The 19507-nt window shown below is 33.7% G+C and overlaps 3 protein-coding genes and 2 non-coding genes across 7 annotated transcripts; 2 read left to right on the top strand and 3 right to left on the bottom strand.

Moving 5' to 3' along the window:
- Positions 1-159: 159 nt before the first annotated feature.
- Positions 160-233, bottom strand: TRNAI-UAU (transfer RNA isoleucine (anticodon UAU)). Its single transcript has one exon. It is a non-coding gene; the product is annotated as a tRNA-Ile (tRNA).
- A 2038-nt stretch (positions 234-2271) lies between these two features.
- Positions 2272-2343, bottom strand: TRNAD-GUC (transfer RNA aspartic acid (anticodon GUC)). Its single transcript has one exon. It is a non-coding gene; the product is annotated as a tRNA-Asp (tRNA).
- A 1082-nt stretch (positions 2344-3425) lies between these two features.
- On the top strand, positions 3426-7858 carry LOC126673142 (uncharacterized). Of its 3 annotated transcripts, none has more exons than XM_050367134.1 (9): positions 3426-3626; positions 3882-4052; positions 4162-4464; positions 4768-4976; positions 5080-5128; positions 5216-5305; positions 5408-5470; positions 5576-7179; positions 7639-7858. In XM_050367134.1, exons 2-8 carry the CDS (start codon positions 3885-3887, stop codon positions 7130-7132), a joined length of 2439 nt encoding a protein of 812 aa, XP_050223091.1. In that variant the 5' UTR covers positions 3426-3626; positions 3882-3884; the 3' UTR covers positions 7133-7179; positions 7639-7858. The 3 variants fall into 3 exon arrangements, with proteins under 3 accessions (XP_050223091.1, XP_050223090.1, XP_050223092.1); XM_050367133.2 differs by having other exon boundaries at positions 3427-3626; positions 7656-7858; XM_050367135.2 differs by lacking the exons at positions 3426-3626; positions 7639-7858 and having other exon boundaries at positions 3912-4052; positions 4211-4464; positions 5576-7325.
- A 1406-nt stretch (positions 7859-9264) lies between these two features.
- On the top strand, positions 9265-11234 carry LOC126673152 (S-adenosylmethionine synthase 2). Its single transcript, XM_050367148.1, has 2 exons — positions 9265-9383; positions 9853-11234. The coding sequence occupies exon 2, from the start codon at positions 9855-9857 to the stop codon at positions 11034-11036; it is 1182 nt and encodes a 393-aa protein (XP_050223105.1). The 5' UTR covers positions 9265-9383; positions 9853-9854; the 3' UTR covers positions 11037-11234.
- A 1843-nt stretch (positions 11235-13077) lies between these two features.
- LOC126673148 (probable receptor-like protein kinase At2g42960) lies at positions 13078-16963 on the bottom strand. The gene is made up of 8 exons (XM_050367143.2): positions 16401-16963; positions 15345-16038; positions 15130-15234; positions 14892-15014; positions 14597-14767; positions 14342-14471; positions 13698-13910; positions 13078-13489 (listed from the first exon to the last, which is right to left on the bottom strand). Exons 2-8 carry the CDS (start codon positions 16010-16012, stop codon positions 13373-13375), a joined length of 1527 nt encoding a protein of 508 aa, XP_050223100.1. The 5' UTR covers positions 16013-16038; positions 16401-16963; the 3' UTR covers positions 13078-13372.
- Positions 16964-19507: the final 2544 nt, after the last annotated feature.

Here is a 19507-nt window from a genome sequence, read left to right as displayed (position 1 = left end):
CCCTGTGTACATTTACCAATTCCAGGACTTAGAAAAAGCAAGTTTGACAGAACTGGAAAGTTATAAATTGATGATCTAAAGCATGAAAAAGAGAGGTAATACGAAAGAACCAAGCAGATTTTGTCAGATGAAAAAAAGAAACAAAAACAAAAAAAGAAATAGTCCCGGCGGGGCTCGAACCCGCGACCTTCGGCTCATAAGACCAACGCTCTAACCAACTGAGCTACGGGACTGATGCTCTTTCTTATACATATTTTCTGTTAATACACAATATTTCTACCTTATTAACTTATTTGTTTTGCTAAATGGAAAAAGAAGGAGTCCAGTCACAACTTCAAGAAAAAGCAGAATTCATGCATAAATTTACCACCTTCACACGTTTAATTAGTAAAGATGTGTTATGATCAATTTCATCCTTATTTTGACTTGTTTTGTCAATTAATTCTAATTTTACACCGGATTCGGCATGTGTTGCTCACCTCTAATAATAATTATTGCGTTAAAATGGAGCAAATTGATGAAAAATATCAAATTTATGGCTAAATTGACCTTAAAATTAAAATACATACTAGTCGAAAGCCCGTGCATTTGCACGGATCTAATTAATAATTATATTTTTAAAATAAATTCATATAAATAATGATTAAAATTTAATATTTTGAAGTTTATAAAATAATAAATAAATACTTTATTTAACTAATGAGAAAAAATTACAAAGTTTATAAATCACATAAACTAATGAGAAGATCCTATTGTCATCACATTCTCTATTATTTTGGTATAGCTCACGTCGTATTTATCAAAAATTACAAAATTATTTTAAAATATTAATGCAATGAAATCAACAATTTTTAGTTTGAAGTTTATTGGTATTCCGTATTCCTTTAAAAATAACTTAAAGAGTCAGATCAATGCAAGATTTTAAGAAAACCACTCAAACTACCAATATTACTCATTTACATGAAAAGAAAGAAGCAACTAAATTATTACCTTATCATCAAAACTTTAGAATTGAAAAACTTCTGGAGCCCTATGTCTGATAACCATAAATTTGCCTCTGTATTTATATGATTCAACCATTATATACCGCCTCTCTAAAATTTTCCAAAAAAAAATTAAAAAAATAATAATTCAATCAAAATCCTTACTATATTTTATTTTGATAAATCAAAATTAGTTTAAACCAAAGAAACGTAAGCTATGTTCAATAGTGTATACCATTATGTATTAAAAGCTTTTATACACAACTAAAAATGTTGTGTATAATTGTTAGACCAGCTTCTGCACCAATATATGAAATCTTATAATGAAAATCTAAAAAGAAACATGACAATATCAAGAGACATACATGAAAAAAGATATACGTAAAACTTTTGCATTAAGAATCTCATTATACATCATTTAGTACATCTCCTTCCTTTTCCTCCACCTCTCAATGGATCAAAGAAATTGTGATTAGCCTTATCTTTGTAATTTCAACATTGCACCATTTTGTAATAAAAACTTTCATACCTCTGCTTACTTATGCTGTAAAAAATTCCCTTCCAATTCTAATTAAGATCACCTATTGGTAGAATTGAATTGTTTAAATAAATCTAATTAAGTAGATATACATCGGTAGAATTGAATAGTTTAAATAGATTAGAGTTAGTAGTTTAGGTAAATTGTTTAAATAGATTAGATTTAGGAGTTTTAGTAGATAAGAATTAATTATCCAATAAATTGAAATTTCAATTAAATAATAAAATTAATATAAGTTGTTTTAAAAAGATGGGAACTCATGAGAATGCTCTATTTGGTGGGAATCAATGAGAGGCCTCCGTTGGTCCTCTCAATTATATAATATATAGATTCTTTCCGTTTTTATTTACTTGTCCATCTAGCTAAATTTAATTTGTCTATAATTATTTATCGATTTAAAATTTCAAAATAATTTTTACCATTATATTTTAAATTTACCTTTCCCCATAAGTATACCTTCATGTAATTAATCAAAAGCATCTATCGATTAATATGGTTATATTAGTCTTTGTCCTTATAATTTAAGTTACAAATAACATTTTCTTAATTTGTATGTTATACTCTAAATAGACAAGTAAATCAATAAAGGAGTACTATTTAACTTCACTAGCAAATATAGGGGGCAAATATCACTTAAGTCTTCATAGATGTATGAACGAAACAACCACTGTCATCATGCGGAATGACTCATCATAAAAGAAAATACAATAATCAAAATTAAAAATCAAACAACGGAGTCATAAAACAAAACGCCGTTGCCGGGGATCGAACCCGGGTCACCCGCGTGACAGGCGGGAATACTTACCACTATACTACAACGACCTTGTTGGTGGACCTAGATTACACAGGTAAAAATACTGTATGAATGATTGAAATCAAAGTTCCAAAATTGAAGTGAAGCTTCTACATTTTTGGGTGCATTACACTAAAAATATGAAGCATGTGTTATTTTGAATGAATTTGATGCTTACCATTTTATTTAGTACAAATATTTGCCATAAAATTGATTTAAATACTAATAGTTACTATCCTTCTTCAACCATAATCAATTCTCTTAATTTTATAAAATTGATCATATTTGATATAGATAGATTAATAATTTATTTATTATAAAATCAAAGGAACACACCTTAAAATGAAGATTTAAGATTTAAAATTTAAGTGATAATTTTTTATCTGATTTGGCGTGTGCTACTCACCACCTCTGATAATAATTAGTATTATGTTAAAATAAATTAAATTGATAAAAAAATTAATTAAACTCACAATTAAATTGGCTGTACTGACTATTATTTGCAAAGAGTTGAAGGGTAATCTATCACTTAAGCCTTTGGCTATTGGCAGGCTTGGAAAATTAAATAGACACCAAACGTGGTCGTTTTAAACTTTCTCTTGCTAATTTTTTTTTTTTTTTTTTACCAAAGATAGAATTCATTGATGAAGAGTAAATTACACTGGAAAGTCATATAACAAAGTTAATATATGATCTTTTAATTTTGATCTAAAATACTAACAAACAATCCAAGATATAAGCAAAAAATAAATCGAAATTAAGCAAATCTAAACATCGATTCCGCATAAAAGGACCGAACAAGAACTTAAGAGCGAAGTTCCGTTAGAGCGGGTCTTCGATTTGTCCTTCCGATTTGACCGGCAAACCGCTTGATCCGTTGAAGCTAAGTATTTCCGATCCTCATCTTCAATGAAGTTCTAAAAAGTTAGAACAATACCCATCTAAAAATTTTAGATCTACAAAAAATTGACTATGAAGCTTGAACAATCACTTGAGATTCTTGATAGATCTAAAAACACACACCATAAAAACATAAACTTTCAAGCAAAAAAACACTAAAATCCATACCGAAAAAGCTATTAAACGGATAAATTTATTGAAATAAGGCTTAAGTTTATATCACTAATCACAAGTTTACGAAGAAAAACCAACACATTTCTCGATAGTCGATACGATTTAAGAATCTCGCGATCGCATTTCAATTTTATTTCTGTAGCAAACCCTAATCTACAGTTTTTACAGTTTTTAATTAAACAGATCCAAAAATCTGATTCAGTGTTCTAATTCCTCTCATAATCTCCGTTCAATTCAGGTAATGTTCAATCAATTTCAACTTTAATCACATGTTCTGATCAATTAATTTATTTAAAAAAAATTTAACTGCACAGTGGTCAATTGCTTAATCTTAGTTAATTAGTTCCGTGATTGATCATATAATTGATGTTATAACTCTTAAGTATCGTTGCTTGAAATTGCTACGCTCTATTATTTGTTTAATTTTGCTAATGCTTAAAGTTTTACTTAAATGCAATTTAATTTTAGTCTGAATAACTGTTTTTGTTATTAGTAAATGGATGATAGTTGTGCTGTGTGTGCCGAGGCACTTGAATGGGTTGCATACGGACGGTGTGGCCATCGGGAAGTCTGTTCGACTTGCATTGTCCGTCTTCGTTTCATTTGCAATGATAGATGTTGCTGCATTTGCAAATCGGAATCGGATGTCATTTTCGTCACCAAGGTCAGGCGTTACGTGCAATTTTATTTTCGTCGTTAGTAAGAAATAATTCAGATTCGACAATGCTGTATGTTTGTATAATTTTTCCCCATTCTGGCCAATTTTTGTCTAGGCTTTGGGAGATTATACGAGTATGATAAATGACTTCTCTGCTTTCCCAGTCAATCCGGTTGAAGGCCAAGTTGGAAAGTATTGGTTTCATGAAGGTGCACAAGCGTTTTTTGATGATTTTGATCATTATATGATGGTAAAGGCCATGTGCAAGCTATCTTGCGTTGTTTGTGACAGAAAGAATGAACAACGGAATGGAGGATCAAAAGGAACGGGAGATTTTAATAGCATTGAGCAGCTTAAGATTCATTTGTTTCATCAGCATAGACTGTTTATGTGCAGTCTGTGTTTGGAAGGCAGGAAGGTGAGGTGCATGTACTTGTCTGTTTAGTTTCTTTTTTTATTTAAGTAACTTTGCGAAGAGTATAGCATGGCCCTTAGTGATAAAAACATTAAAACCCCTTAATTTATAACCTCCAAGGTTTCATGAATCATGTTATATAGTGCTTTGGATTTGATTGCTGAAATTTTTCTTTTTATATAGTTTGTTTTAGGAGGAGTTTGAAAGAAGGAGTTTCTCAGCTCTGATTATCTGTTACAGTATCATTTTATATTTGAAGCACGGACTAAATACTTCTGGTCTCTGACCTGTACTAATTTGACTCAGATATTTATAAGTGAGCAAAAGTTGTATAATAGAGCACAACTGAATCAACATGTGAAGACTGGTGATTCAGTGGTTGATGGCAGCGAAAGCGAGAGAGGTGGATTTATGGGTCATCCAGATTGTGAATTTTGCCATAATCCGTTCTATGGGGATAATGAGCTTTATTTGCATATGTCTACTGAGCATTTTACTTGCCATATATGCCAGAGGTGACCCTCTACTTGCTTCTTTCTCCTTTTCCTTAGAAACGTAATTTTTGTTTTACTCTCGCTATTATCAAAAACACGTCCTCAGCTGTCTTGTTTAATATAGGCGGCATCCAGGACAATATGTCTACTATAGTGATTATAACAACTTGGAGGTTTGTTGCATTTACTTTTAATTTGATTAGTTCTCTTTCCTTCATGTTTGCTATTCTTGTTTTATTTACTTAATTTGTTAATCTCAGATCCATTTTCGCGGAGAACATTTCTTATGTGAAGATGAGGCCTGCCTGGCTAAAAAGTTTATTGTTTTTTCAGCTGAATCTGAAAAGAAGGTGCTATTTAAAAACAGTTTATATGATGTGATCTATTTTTCTTTTAATTGCTTGTTGGAGTATACCAACTGATTTAGACTTGTTGTGTACTAATATTCATAGAGGCATGATGCCATGGAACATGGAGGCCGCATTTCCCGTTCCAAGCTTAATGCTGCCCTGCAGGTGTGCATAGATTTGTTTTCCAATGTACAGATATGTATTTTAGTACCCGGTGCATTTGGACTCTAAAATCCTATAATGTACTAACTTTTATTTTCTAATAATTAGATACCTACAAGCTTCCGGTATCAGCGAAGTGCTGAACAAGGTCGGCAGGATAGAGTCCGTGGAAACCGTTTTAACACATCAGACAGTCATATTTCAGCGGCCACTCAAGATAGTCTTGAGACATTTAATGCTGTCAGGTTTCTTGATAATTCCTCAAGTGCCCAAACAGTTAACAGTTGCAGAGAAACAAGTGAAATGGGATTTACTGTTAATCAATTTGAGCTCTTAGCCCCTGACCCTACAAGAAGTCTGCTGGAAGAATTTTCCTTTCCACCACTTCCCGTTGCCCCAAAGAGCAGCGGACGAAGGGCTAGAAATTCTGTTGGGTGCAGCAGAAACACAATGGCTGCTCGCCTTCGTCACAAGAACAACGTAAAAGTTATCAATTCTTCTCGAGCTTCACCAGCCGCAATTAATCATACTAGCATGTCAGCTAATGTTTCCTACCTTTCCAGGCCTACATTAGATTCTGGGCATTCATCATCATCTAGTTCCCCAAGTGATCTATGGAATAAGCCGTCAACTAAAGCTAATGCCCAATCTAGTTGCGCAAGCTCTACACAATCCAGACAATCAACAGCTACTGACCTTGTTTCATCTATGAATCTTTCGAGTTCATCAAGGTTTGACAGTAGTGCCTATAGAGTTGGGCACATTTCATCGTCTTCAAATTTTGTCAAAAAGGAGACATTTGATAAAAAGATTTCCGACTCTCAAATTGACAAGGGGACTACTAGTAAACACCCCAAGTCAAAAGCAGAAGATGTTCAATCTGCTAATAAGGCCCTTGTGGAAAAAATCCGTGCTGCATTAGGTTTCGATGAGGATAAATTTGCTGCTTTTAAAATAATATCTGTGGAGTATCGCCAGGATGTAATTGAAACTGCAGAGTACCTTGCCTATATTCTCCAGTTTGGTCTAGAACACCTGGTTCTTGAGCTAGCTTTACTTTGTCCCAATGCTCAGAAGCAAAGAGAGCTAGTTGAGATTCACCAATATAATACAAGGAGGAAAGATTCTAATGAAAACGGCTCGAGTATTGACAATTGTTGCCCCAAAAATAAGAAAAGTTCTAAGAAGGGGAAAGAAAAGTGTGAAGATAGTGGGAACTGTAGCTCGGGAAATGCTCCGATGGGTAAGAGTGGAATAGTGAACCCACAGGTAAAGCATAAACCTTGTTTGGACAAAGATGGGGTATCAAAAGATCATTCTGCAAAAGGTAAATCAAAGATAGTTGTTGATCAACAAGCAAATTTACGTATATCAACGGAGCCCAGGAGTTCAAATAATGCTCAATCCGCTAATGGTAGTGCAATGAAGAATGTCGGTTTGGGAGGGGGAGGAAATAAACCTCGTAAAAAGACGCCCAAGTTTCTCAAGAATCGCCTCGGTGAAACTTCTGCTGATGCGCTTCCAGACAACAATCTAGATGTGGGTCTTGATGATAACAAGGAAAAAACATACCGGAAAAAACACCCGCCTGAAACATTACCAGTCAATGGAGTTTGGCGAAATGGTGGAGGTCGCAAACTTGTGGCGATGTCCCAACGAGGATGAATGCATAGACTCCATAGAAGTGCCAGTTTCCATCTGCAGAAAACCCGGTATCAAACTTTATTGCAGTCTTTTAGAAAAAAAAAAGAATAGTTTTTCTCTGTCTATATAGCATACAAATTAGAATATTATGTCCTACTTTCATGGCTTGTGATTTAAGTTTCTTACTTTATTATGGTAAATTTTTGTTGCTCTACCTTGCTTGAGGATTTAGGAATTACTGTTGGTAACTTTTGTTACAGTTTAAACTTTTTCATTACATAACAACAATGACTACTCAACTTGCACAATAACCTCTTTTTGCAATTTGTTTTATGGGCACATTAGTCCAACGTATGTTTTAATTCACACTTTCGTTCCTACTGTTCGAAAATCAAACAAAACGATCTTTTATTTTTATTTTTATCAACGATTTAGTCCCTCCGTTAGTGTTAGTAAATTGAGCCTTTGTTTTATTTTAAATTTGAGTAATTAATTGTATTTTATTTATGGTTAAATGAGCGTGCAAGGTACATGCCATGTGCAGGCAGATTCTACGCGTTTAAAGCTAAATGTGGTCCGGAAACAACCTATACAGAAGAATAGTTATGTTTTCATATAAATGTCGGCAAAGCCAGATCTGGATATATTTATTTACCTTACAGTTGTAATTAATTATGGACTTTCATTAAATGAATTAGTGATACCTTATATAGATCGTGACAAATTAAGTAAAGGATTTTATATGCATACGTCGGTCCAATTATTCTTTCTACATTATTGCTGCTGTCAAGTGCAAGTGGTTCACTATTAGTGGCAATCTGGAATTAGTAATTATAATCAAAATTTTACTTCATTACTGTTCAAATTAGTTGCAATCTGGAATCACTCAAGTGTTTTCAAAATTAACTTTGATACTGCTACATCGAACCAATATTTTTTTTAGTGTTGTTGCAGCAGTTGCTATGATTGATTCAAATCCGATTCTAACTTGTTTTGACGTTTTCTTTCGGCATATATGAATTCGGATATATTTATATTTTTGGCAATGCATGAAGTTCTTAATTGGCCTATTAGTCGGGGTTGGCCGTGTTTGATTCTTGAAGGAGTCGCTCTCCAAATTATTCAATCTATTACTTCTCATTCTATTTAATTTAATCAGGCTTGAAAAATCTTTCCAGATATATCAACTTCCAGAATTTTCAATCCCACATATAAAAAGGACATTTGAACAAGGCTGCACATCATCATGGTCATGCTGTGAAACATATAATTTCAAGATATTTGTTACAAAAAATACTTGTATCTTTATTCTTCTAATTCTAACAATCTATATCACTCTTTGGAAAAAAATAAAATAAAATTGGTGGCAATCTATTTATCCAAACAAAAATTGGTGGCAATCTTCTATGGCCACTATAGTGGAACAATTACTTTTAAATTGTAATTATTAACTCTAAATTACTTTATATCTTTTTTTTGACGGATTGAAGAACAAAATTAAAGTACAAACATGCAAGTCATGTAACAACAAGCAAATATATGATGTTTTAAATACTTTAATCTAACAATAAAATATGAAATAATAAAAAATACAAGGCAAATTTAATAATTGAAAAAGAAAAATTAAATTCCGCTAACAAATCATCTTGTCACACAACAAAGAACGAAATTCCGTTAGTGCTGGTGTCTTAACTTGAATCTCGTCCGATTATGTTGATATCCGACATGAATAAACTTTTTATCAATTAAATTAGAAAATTTAATTACTTTTAGTGGTAAAAAATTAAACCCACCAACTTCAAATTAGGCCAAAATACAGGTTAGGTGGGTCAAGTCCATCATCATCATCCAACATCCAAAGGTAGGTGAATATAATTCCTCAACACAGATATGGGTTGGTGAAAATCCTACAGCCACCGCCTGTTCCGGTAGCCCAGTATCCCACTCTCCGTCATTTTCCACCACCGACTCCAATTCATCCCCACCCTCAACTCTTCACATCCAACGGCTAAGATCTTTCCCATCATCAGATCTTTAAATGTGGGCCCAACTTACACGCAATAATATGGTAAAAAAAGTACTAAAATAAGAATAAAAACAGCGAAATGATTAAAAAAATTACCAAATAGTTTCTATAAATAGCGAGTTTATAGCAGCCATTAAAGTCACCACGAGTTCTTTGATATCTTAAGAACTCATTTCAAAGGTTGGATCTTTCACCTTCAATTCAAATACCCAGATCTAATTCTCTCGTGGGCTTTTATCAAATCAGGTTCATTTCTTTGCTTTATTCTTTTATTTGGTAATTCAATCTTTTTGTATTTTTACTTGTGTTTAAATTGCTATTACAGCACATAAGTTTAAATTTTGTATGTTTATGTTTTTATGTATTAGATCTGAAAATTTAAGGTAGTGAACATTTGTCCTTTTTATGATTTGTATTATATTGATGTGTTAGATCTAAAAAAAAGTAAAATTCCGGCGACACGGTGTTATTTTAAGGTTTTCACAAGTGTCTGAAATGTACGTTGATTGAATGAAGTGTCCATATAGAAATAAAGTGATTTTATAGTGTTCTGCATGAACTTGTAGTTGAAGTTGTTAGATCTGGCACTATATATGATGTTCTTTATAATGGGGATATTCACCCTTGTCAACTGGAGATTCACATAATTTTTAGTTGGGATCTTAGTTTATTAGCTTATTGAATGTGGTTTGTGATTTATGATTTGTATGTGCAGTAATGGAGACTTTCCTATTCACTTCTGAATCTGTGAACGAGGGCCATCCCGACAAGCTTTGTGATCAGGTTTCAGATGCCATCTTGGATGCGTGTCTCGAGCAAGATCCCGAAAGCAAAGTTGCTTGTGAGACATGCACCAAGACCAACATGGTCATGGTCTTTGGTGAGATCACAACCAAAGCTAATGTAGACTACGAGAAGATTGTGCGTGACACTTGCCGTGCAATCGGATTTGTTTCTGATGATGTCGGTCTTGATGCTGACAAGTGCAAGGTTTTGGTCAACATTGAGCAACAGAGCCCTGATATTGCCCAGGGTGTCCACGGTCATCTTACGAAGCGCCCTGAGGATATTGGTGCTGGTGATCAAGGTCATATGTTTGGGTATGCCACAGATGAGACCCCGGAGTTGATGCCTCTCAGCCATGTCCTCGCAACCAAGCTTGGTGCGAAACTCACTGAAGTCCGCAAGAATAGAACCTGCCCTTGGTTGAGACCCGATGGCAAAACCCAAGTCACCGTTGAATACTACAACGACAATGGTGCTATGGTTCCAGTACGTGTACACACAGTTCTCATTTCTACGCAACACGACGAGACTGTGACTAATGACGAGATCGCTGCTGACCTGAAAGAGCATGTTATTAAGCCTGTGATCCCCGAGAAGTACCTTGACGAGAAGACCATCTTCCATCTTAACCCATCAGGCAGATTCGTCATTGGTGGCCCACATGGTGATGCTGGTCTCACTGGCCGTAAGATCATTATCGATACTTATGGAGGCTGGGGAGCCCACGGAGGTGGTGCCTTCTCCGGAAAGGATCCCACCAAGGTCGACAGGAGTGGAGCCTACATTGTTAGGCAGGCAGCCAAGAGCATTGTCGCCAACGGGCTTGCTCCTCGTTGCATTGTTCAGGTGTCGTATGCCATTGGTGTGCCAGAGCCATTGTCCGTGTTTGTCGATACTTACGGCACCGGAAAGATCCCAGACAGAGAGATTCTCAAGATTGTGAAGGAGAACTTTGATTTCAGGCCCGGTATGATGTCGATCAACCTGGATTTGAAGAGAGGCGGTAACGGCAGGTTCTTGAAGACTGCTGCCTATGGTCACTTCGGAAGGGATGACCCCGATTTCACATGGGAGGTGGTGAAGCCCCTCAAATGGGATAAGCCTCAAGCTTAAATTTGTATGTGCCGATTCTCTGCAACTTAAAAGTGTTATGTTGTTTGCTTGGTTTTGCCTGAATGGCTTTTTTATTTTTAATTTTTTTTAAGCTACCCCATATATAAGTATATATGCGGTCTTGAGAGTATTAAGAATTATTAAAAAGTGTAGTAGAAAGAATGAAAGAGTCAGCTGCTGTCATTTGTTTGATAATCATATTATTATTCATTCTTTATTATGTTCTCTTGTTAGTTTTTTTACGCAATCCGTAAGAAAATTGGGTGAATCCAAGCCCCAATCTCTTCGTCATTGTAAAGAAAATGTAGCAGCACGTAATGAACGTGCTAAAATATTTGTCGAACAATACACAAAACTGACTATAACGTCTCTTGGAGTTGTGCTAATATATTTGCCGGACGATACACAAAACTGATTACAACTACAGCGATCATTTAGCGTAGGTTGTCTTGCCTACTTTAAAAAAATGAAGAGATTCAAGATGGCACCAAAAAGCTCGTAACAGTCATGAGTGGGAGCTCACCAAAAAGCTCGTAATAGTCATGAGTGAGAGCTCATGCCTCGACCTAGCGGTAGCGAGAAAACTACATATTTATGATATTTTACCATTGCAAACATCCAAACATTGTTTCGTATTTCTTATGGTGAAGCAATGGTACAAAACAATAATACCATTGGAGTCGATTGACACATACGGAAATATGAAATTCAGACTCATATGACAAGTCAAAATGACTACAACTACAAGGATTATTTAGAGTAGATAAAAGATTATGAATACAAATATCCTTAATGTAACAGCATAAAATAAATAGGAGTGCGACCAATCTTAATTGTTCATCTTGATCAATGGGGGTGCTTCCTTGACACCGTAAGCTTCCTCAATACCCGGAGTGAAATAATCATGTCAAGCAATCAATGGAAATTATTTTACCGTTATACAATAATTATAGTTTAAATTATAAATTGAAATTTAGATACCGCGCTGAATTAATAAAGAAATCGGCTACTCTATGACAATTCTTTTATAATTTTCTGTTATTTGATAATTTTGCGATAGTGTCTTAAGGAATAATTTTATGATAAACTCACGATTAGGACACTAAAATAGAATTATGGTAAATAAAATCTTAGTCAGAGCTATAACTGAACTGTTAATCTAAAATCAAGTATTAAGTTATACAAGTGGTACCAATTCTTATAGTAGCATTTTAAGGAAATAAATTCACATCTCATGACTCATGAGATCCCTTGCTGGTAATGGTGTACCAGTACTGCTATGCTTGTGACCTATTTCTTATTGCAAAAAATATAGCAATTCCAATTCTTTTGCCATTTCAATTTCCAGCTTTATAGCTTTATTATATTTTCTCTTTTAAATTAATTGACATATTTCTTTAATTTAAAACTGCTAAAATTTTAATATAATTTTATTTTCTGAATTATTATTTCAATATAGCTATCGAAAATATTCTTATTTATTAGTATAAGTATATACATTAACTACATTTGAGTTCATGGGCATGGAACTTAAAAAACTACTAATAAATAACTAAATTGTTGTAAGTTCTAAAGGAAATATAATTTTTCAATATTTTAGAGGAAAACAACTAATAAGATCCTTTCATGTTCATTTTATCCACACCGTTTTTGAAAAATGATTATATAACGAAAATAATGATCCATTTTTTAAATAGTAAATGAACATATTTTTATATAATGATTATTATCTTTTTATTTGTAACATTTTAATAATTGTTTATAGTTATTCAATGCGTATGCTACCACATAAATAAGTTTTAATCTTAAACTACTATAGTAATCTTTCGTTGATGTAAAAATGAAAGTTCAATCCTAAAATATAATATCTGTAAAAGATGTACGGTTCATAATGGAGAAAACTTTAGCCCGAACATGTAACTTTTCAAGAATATAATGTTATCATTAGTTACCAAAATATCTGGAGATGAATAGGATTGTAATGTTAATGGAGTAAGTAAGCTGATAAAGGAAAATAAAAAGTTAGGATATGAAGATAAGATTAAGGTGAAAATGGTGACAAAGAAGTCTTTTTAGGTGGTCCAAACATCAAACAATCTTTGAAAAAGCTAACCCAATTCTGTACATGGGTCCTCCACAACAACAATTCAATACAAAAGCCAAATCATTCTCTATCATCTACATGATCCAACACAATTTATAAGAAAATAATAGTAATAAAAAATCACTTCTGTTCCTACCCTTTCCCATGTCCTAAGTTATCAACAGCTTAAATAGAGTCAAGCTCGGGATTTTCATGACTGAAAATATCTGTAACAATTATCAATCGTGTTTCGTTATGTCCGCTTGCTTTCTGATCTTGAACCTGGATTATCGCTACGTTCGGTGTCGGAGATCTCTTTCTGAGATTCCATATCCATGCTGCCTCCTTGTGTTCGTCGGTGTCTTCGATCCTGAAAACATTACAAATTATCGCCTTAGTACCGCCCAGCGCTTTTAACTAAGGGATGGAACTTAATGCTGTCACAGGGAAATGCATTAGGTGCATCATAATTCCATGCAGCAAGAAATGAACGATTCGACCCAAGTATCAATATTTATGATGCAATGTATGTTATTTTTAAGTATCGCACGCGTCTTTAAGATAAATCAGACACTAACCTCTCTTGGAATAGGATATTCCTCAGATTCAAGCATACGAACAACCTGGCTCATCTTAGGTCTTTTTTCAGAATCTGGATCAACACACCTCAGGGCAGTTAATAGGCACCGCTTTAGAGCTCTTGTTGATGGCCTTGCATCAATATTCGGATCCACGACTTCTTCAGACCGCCTGCTTCCGACCATCATTTTTAGCCAATCAACCAGATTTACCTATAATTACGACAAAATCATGATAAGTAATCTCCCGGGATATGGTAGAAGAGCACCAAACTTCTCAACGGTAATGATTATGTCGTAATCACATGCAAAGCATAGTGCCAACTATTTTATCAAAGCACCGATTCTATATATTAATGCATCTTTGATTGTTGATAAAATTAAACTATATAAAGTTCTGATCAGTTTATCTTGTCTATCAAGAAACACACAGAAACAACTCGGTTTGCTCATCATAGCAAATCCATATCCTTAAACATTGAGATAGAAAAGCACAAAAAACACTCTGCCGTACTCATAATGACAATCAGCAATGATTATACAGCATCAGGAGTCAACAACAGAACTTTTGGATGCTATTGATTAACATAGCGAGTGCATTTTATTAATTTAACAAAGTTTATAAAAGTAATATTATAATGTACCTCGTGGGAAGGACGGCCGTAGTCTACAGGATCTCTTCCGGTAATAGATTCTAAGAGCAAAACCCCAAAGCTATAAACATCACTCTTTTCATTCAAAAGACCGGTATTTGCGTACTCAGGAGCCACATATCTGAAAGATCACATTGTGTGAGAAGAGAAAATGGGACAGATTTCAAAGGTGAATACTCGCCCTCTTTCATGAAAAACACATTATCTATGTGGCCACTGTAAAGAACTTGGGAAAGAATATCTTACCCAAACGTTCCCATAACCCGAGTCGTGACATGGCTTTTTCCAGATCCAAGCAGCTTGGCCAGGCCAAAATCAGAAACCTTGGCATTAAAGTCATCATCAATTAATATATTGCTCGACTTAATGTCTCTGTGCACCACTTTTGGTTCAATGGCCTCATGCAAATAGGCAAGACTGCAGTCATGAGGTGATATGAGAACTAAATCTCTTAGAAGATAAGCAAATAAATTGACATGAGAATCAGGGTTATCTAAGGATAGCAAACAATTAAATTTGAGAAACGTAAAGATTAACTTACGCCTTAGCCGTGCCAAGGAGGACCTTCATGCGAGCCTCCCAAGTAAGATATCCATGTTGACGCATAGCTCCATGAAGCCATTGTTCCAAGTTTCCATTGTTGACATATTCATAAACCAACATCCTGTAATAATTGTCACAAACGAGATCATTTCATAAGCTTAATATTGACATCTGCCGAATGGCAAAGCATTCAGCTTTAACTCTAACCCACATCACTTAGAAGGGATTATGGGCACCTGTGGGTCCCTTCCATGCAATATCCCAGAAGGCGAACCAAATTTTTGTGGCGCACATGACCAATGGCTTCCACTTCCACTCTAAACTCCTTTTCTGCTTGGCCCCTAGAGATGAAAGTTAAGAGTTCAGTTGGCAAAGAACTTGATTAAGAAGAACAAAGCATTTAGAACAAATGCAAAGATAGGTATTTCAAAAAAACAAATTTTGAACTCACACGTTGTTCAGGATCTTTTTCACTGCCACAGGAGTACCATTGATCAAATGTCCCTGGTAAACGACTCCATATCCACCTTCCCCAAGGATGTGCTCTTTTGAAAATCTATTTGTTGCCAGCTCAAGATCTCTCAATGTGAACCAGTGACCCCAACCCAAGTGAGAGAATTCAGGCAAGCCACATAGAGGAGAAGGAGCAGTAATAGGATACGACGACGAAGATGGTTTATATACCGTTACTGTGCCAGAGCTCCCTTCTTCACCCGATTGTGATCCACAATCTTTATCTAAATGATGAAATGAACCTGATTGACTGCTATTGTCTCCATTCTTTACTTTTCCCATCCCCAGATGGACCATGACCTTATCTGAATCTTTTTCCCTGTTCTTATCATGAATTGTCAAGAGAATCCCATCACGCGGAACAAATTCGTTTGCGGAAACATGTTCCACACGAACTTCTTTAATTTCTTTAGAAACGGACGGAATTTGGCTAAGAGGAAGCCTCTTTCGATCTCTTCTTGACTTCTTCCGCGAAGTCATATAATACGACAACACGCAAAGAATGAGTATGACAAACATTAACAAAGCAATGCAGCCTACTTCCCACACCTTGAGACCAAAAATGGAAGTTTTCTTGGACATTTCTGTTTTAAGATGACCAGCCATTTCTTGTTTATAAGATGCCCAAAAACCTACATAATTGACATGAAAAATACCAAAATTGCATCAAAATAGAATCCCATTTTAACAATGGTAAGTAACACCACATCTCTCAAATGAACAAGATTGAATATTTTTCAAACCCATTATTTACAAACTCCAACAAAACCATCTAAATCAATAATTCCACATTACACACAACCAAATTTGCCAAAAAATAATTAAAAAAATGTTCAAAATTCAGTATATCATAAGCAGAAATCAACAGATCAAATTCAGAGATGCAGATTAAAGAACTAGCAGCTAAATTATCACATACCTTGAAATCAATTTGCTCATATAACAACAAAGAATCACTAAAAACAAAAGCTAAGAAATTGGTTCCTTTTCTTACCTTAAATTTAAGCTGAACTCAAGAACAAAACCTTCAAAGACTAGATCTTTGAAAGTTTCTAACAACCCCCCACTACTCAAAATCCAGATCTCAAACCAAAAAACATCACCAATGTAATAAAGAATTCATGCCCAAGAAACTGAAATCAATGCAAAACTGGACCTAAATGGACAAAAAAGTCGAGACTTTATTATAATTTGCAGTAATGTGAGTGTAAATCTAAGATGGGGTGGAGCTTTCTGTGCACCCAAAGCCAAAAATGAGAAAAAGAAAAAGAAAAAGGGCTTATAAATAATATTTGTGTTGTTGGAGTGGCAATTGTGTTTGTTGGGTGTGGCAAAATGGAGAAGAAGAAGATGGACATGGGAGTTTTTGTGGAGTGGTGGGGAAGAGAGAAGAAGAAGAAAAGATGGAGTTATCAGTGGTAGGTGATTGAGTTTTTTTTGTCTAGAATTATTACCATTGCTATTACTACATCAACATTAACATTATAGTAAAACAGAAGACAAAGGATTGTGAAGTGGGAAGTGTTTGGAGTAAAAGGTGTTATTGGGAGTTTATTGATTTGCTGTTATGAACATGACTTCCCATCACTTTACTTCATAATTTTCGAATAAAGGATCAACGCCGTACTTAAATTTGTATATCGGGATCAAATAAATTTTTTTTAGCTCTTTTAGGTCAACTAGATTCGGAACTTATGTTTTTTGGATCAAATAGATCACTTTAGTCAATTAGGTCTTTAAATTTGTATCTCGGGTCAGATAAATCTACGTTTGAGGTATACATTTTGGGGTTACTTAACCTATATTATGATTTATGAGAGTTTGGAAATCTAATTGACCAGTAAAATTAAAAATAATTTAAAATAAGTTATTTGATTTCGAAAATACAAGTTCGAGATCTAATTGATCCAACAAAATCAAAATGTATTTATTTGACCCTAAAACACAAGTTTGAGAACCATGTTAACTCTTTGTTTCATAATTTTCTCCACATGGCTTCAGTATGTTAATCGTTATAGTAAAACGATGTACAAATTGAAGCTCAAGAACAAAACTAGTCAAAATATATTTTAAAAATAATTTTATCTAAAGCCACAAATTTAGTTTATTTGATTTTTATGATAAAATGAACATTATTACTACATTAGTCATTCGTTAATGGGACAGTCCAACTTTAATTTAAGATTCGTGTTAAATTATAAAATATGTTGAAGTTTATAATTTATTGTGTAAATAATTCTTTATCTACAGATTGGAGGCTCTTCTCTTTTTAGACTTTCACTTTTTTTAATGAAATTAATTTACTGTTAACAATAGTGTTATGTTTATTTTTTAAGAATGGCTAAGGTTTTTAATTTACTTCAGAGTATTAAACTAGATTTATTTTGTTGGTCAAACATCCCATTAAAGATAGGGAAGTGATGACTGATGATTAAGATTGGAAGATGAAAAACAGTATTAAAGCAGTAGTGTGATTAGTGGTCAATGATAATACTATTACTTTTACTGTGTAGTATTAATCATATTATCTCAGTAAATTTGAAACATGATGGGCAATTAATGTCGAATTTAACTAATTTATCAATTAATCTCTTAAAATTATCAATCGGACCAAACCAAATTTTAAAACTACACAAAAAATGATTAAAAATTGGACTAAATAATAAAATTAATAAGTTGAAGGACTAATTGATAAAACAAAGTTAATTGAATTTAAGGCCATAGTCCTCTCATTTAATATTCTACGGCTATGACAGCAAAATTACATGCAATTAGAAAAGTTCAGTTAGTGCATGCAGATTTTTTTACTGTTCTTTTTAGAAATTTCATTTATTACAAAAACATTAAGAATAAGTAAATTATACAATTCAAATCAAAACCGTTCACTTTCAAAATTACTCTTATGAACGGCTAAGATCTGAAGAATATATAAATTTTTAGATTAATGTAGGTTCTGATTTCACACAGTGATCTATGTTCATAGGCTTAGCTTGCATCTAACGTGTCCAATTGCTTTATTTATGCATATAAAAATTTGTAAATAATTAAATTCATTAAATTATAATGATGAATATGGTAAGTAATAAAGTTTATCAGACCATTATTGAATAAACGGTTATATATTTATTGAATGCCCCAAAACCTTAAGTCAGTCAAAAAGAATATGAAATTATAATTGTGACTTAATTGTAAATAAATGAATGCGCTTGTTAGTTGTTTTTTTTTTGAAATAAAAAGTTCTATTAATCAAAAGCTGATTGATCAGCCAGTACATAGAATTTGATAATCGGAGGGACATGCCCCAACCAGTTAGATAAACTAAAATAGTCATATACTACCACATGAGATTTTCTATCGTAATTAAAACAACATATATGCATCTCAATTAAGCTAAAGTAGTCATGTGCTATCAAACTGATAATATTACAAAGCAAATAGTTGTTGTTGAAGGCATCCATCACAACCTTTGAAATAAAGGGAATTAGATTAGCTTCACTTGCCATGATAATACTAACTTTAATCGCACGACTGCTACAGCTAGCAGCTATAACTTCATCGTTAAAGTCCCTAATCACATCTTCTGTGACATATCTCTTCTCTTGAACATTAAAGACATCATCTATACTGACGCAAAATATACCGATATTTGGTGAAATACGTCGTAAGATGGTGACTCTAATTGTTTTAGAGATTTAAATCGCTTGCATCGCAAAAAACAATTTCATCTCCAACGATGAAACAAACTATTCTTAATTTCGATTAGAACAGATAACTCTAATAAAATCAAGATACTATGGTAGAAAATAATTTCTAGATCTAGACCAAAATTGGCCAAGAAAAAAACTTTATTCAAAATTGAAGAAAAAAACTATAGAAAAGGCTAAAAAATTGAATTTGAGAGATTGGGGAGGTGATTTTTGGCCAAGAATGGCCAAAAACCACCTCCCAAATGAACAAAAAGAAAAAACTTACAAGGGCTTGAGAGGTTTTTTAAAAGAGAGAGACGGCTAGGTTAGTTGTTAGTACTCCCTAATGTAAACTTTATCTTCATCAACAATTTAATTTAGACACCCTTTTGACTGGAGATTTTTAAAATTAATA

Source organism: Mercurialis annua, linkage group LG3 (assembly GCF_937616625.2).
Source record: "Mercurialis annua linkage group LG3, ddMerAnnu1.2, whole genome shotgun sequence".
NCBI classification, from domain to species: Eukaryota; Viridiplantae; Streptophyta; class Magnoliopsida; order Malpighiales; family Euphorbiaceae; genus Mercurialis; species Mercurialis annua.
The sequence above is the reverse complement of the archived record's forward strand: the minus strand, read 5'-3'. Positions and strand labels throughout refer to the sequence as shown.

Bases quoted from the DNA above. Each gene is read 5' to 3' on its own strand.
- LOC126673142 (XM_050367134.1), top strand. From the start codon at position 3,885: ATGGATGATAGTTGTGCTGTGTGTGCCGAGGCACTTGAATGGGTTGCA. The intron at 4,465-4,767 runs GTGAGGTGCATG...AATTTGACTCAG, and splicing joins TGTGTTTGGAAGGCAGGAAG to ATATTTATAAGTGAGCAAAA. The intron at 5,306-5,407 runs GTGCTATTTAAA...TAATATTCATAG, and splicing joins CAGCTGAATCTGAAAAGAAG to AGGCATGATGCCATGGAACA.
- LOC126673152 (XM_050367148.1), top strand. From the start codon at position 9,855: ATGGAGACTTTCCTATTCACTTCTGAATCTGTGAACGAGGGCCATCCC.
- LOC126673148 (XM_050367143.2), bottom strand. From the start codon at position 16,012: ATGGCTGGTCATCTTAAAACAGAAATGTCCAAGAAAACTTCCATTTTT. The intron at 15,015-15,129 runs GTGCCCATAATC...CAATTATTACAG, and splicing joins TGCATGGAAGGGACCCACAG to GATGTTGGTTTATGAATATG. The intron at 14,768-14,891 runs GTAAGTTAATCT...TCATGACTGCAG, and splicing joins CTCCTTGGCACGGCTAAGGC to TCTTGCCTATTTGCATGAGG.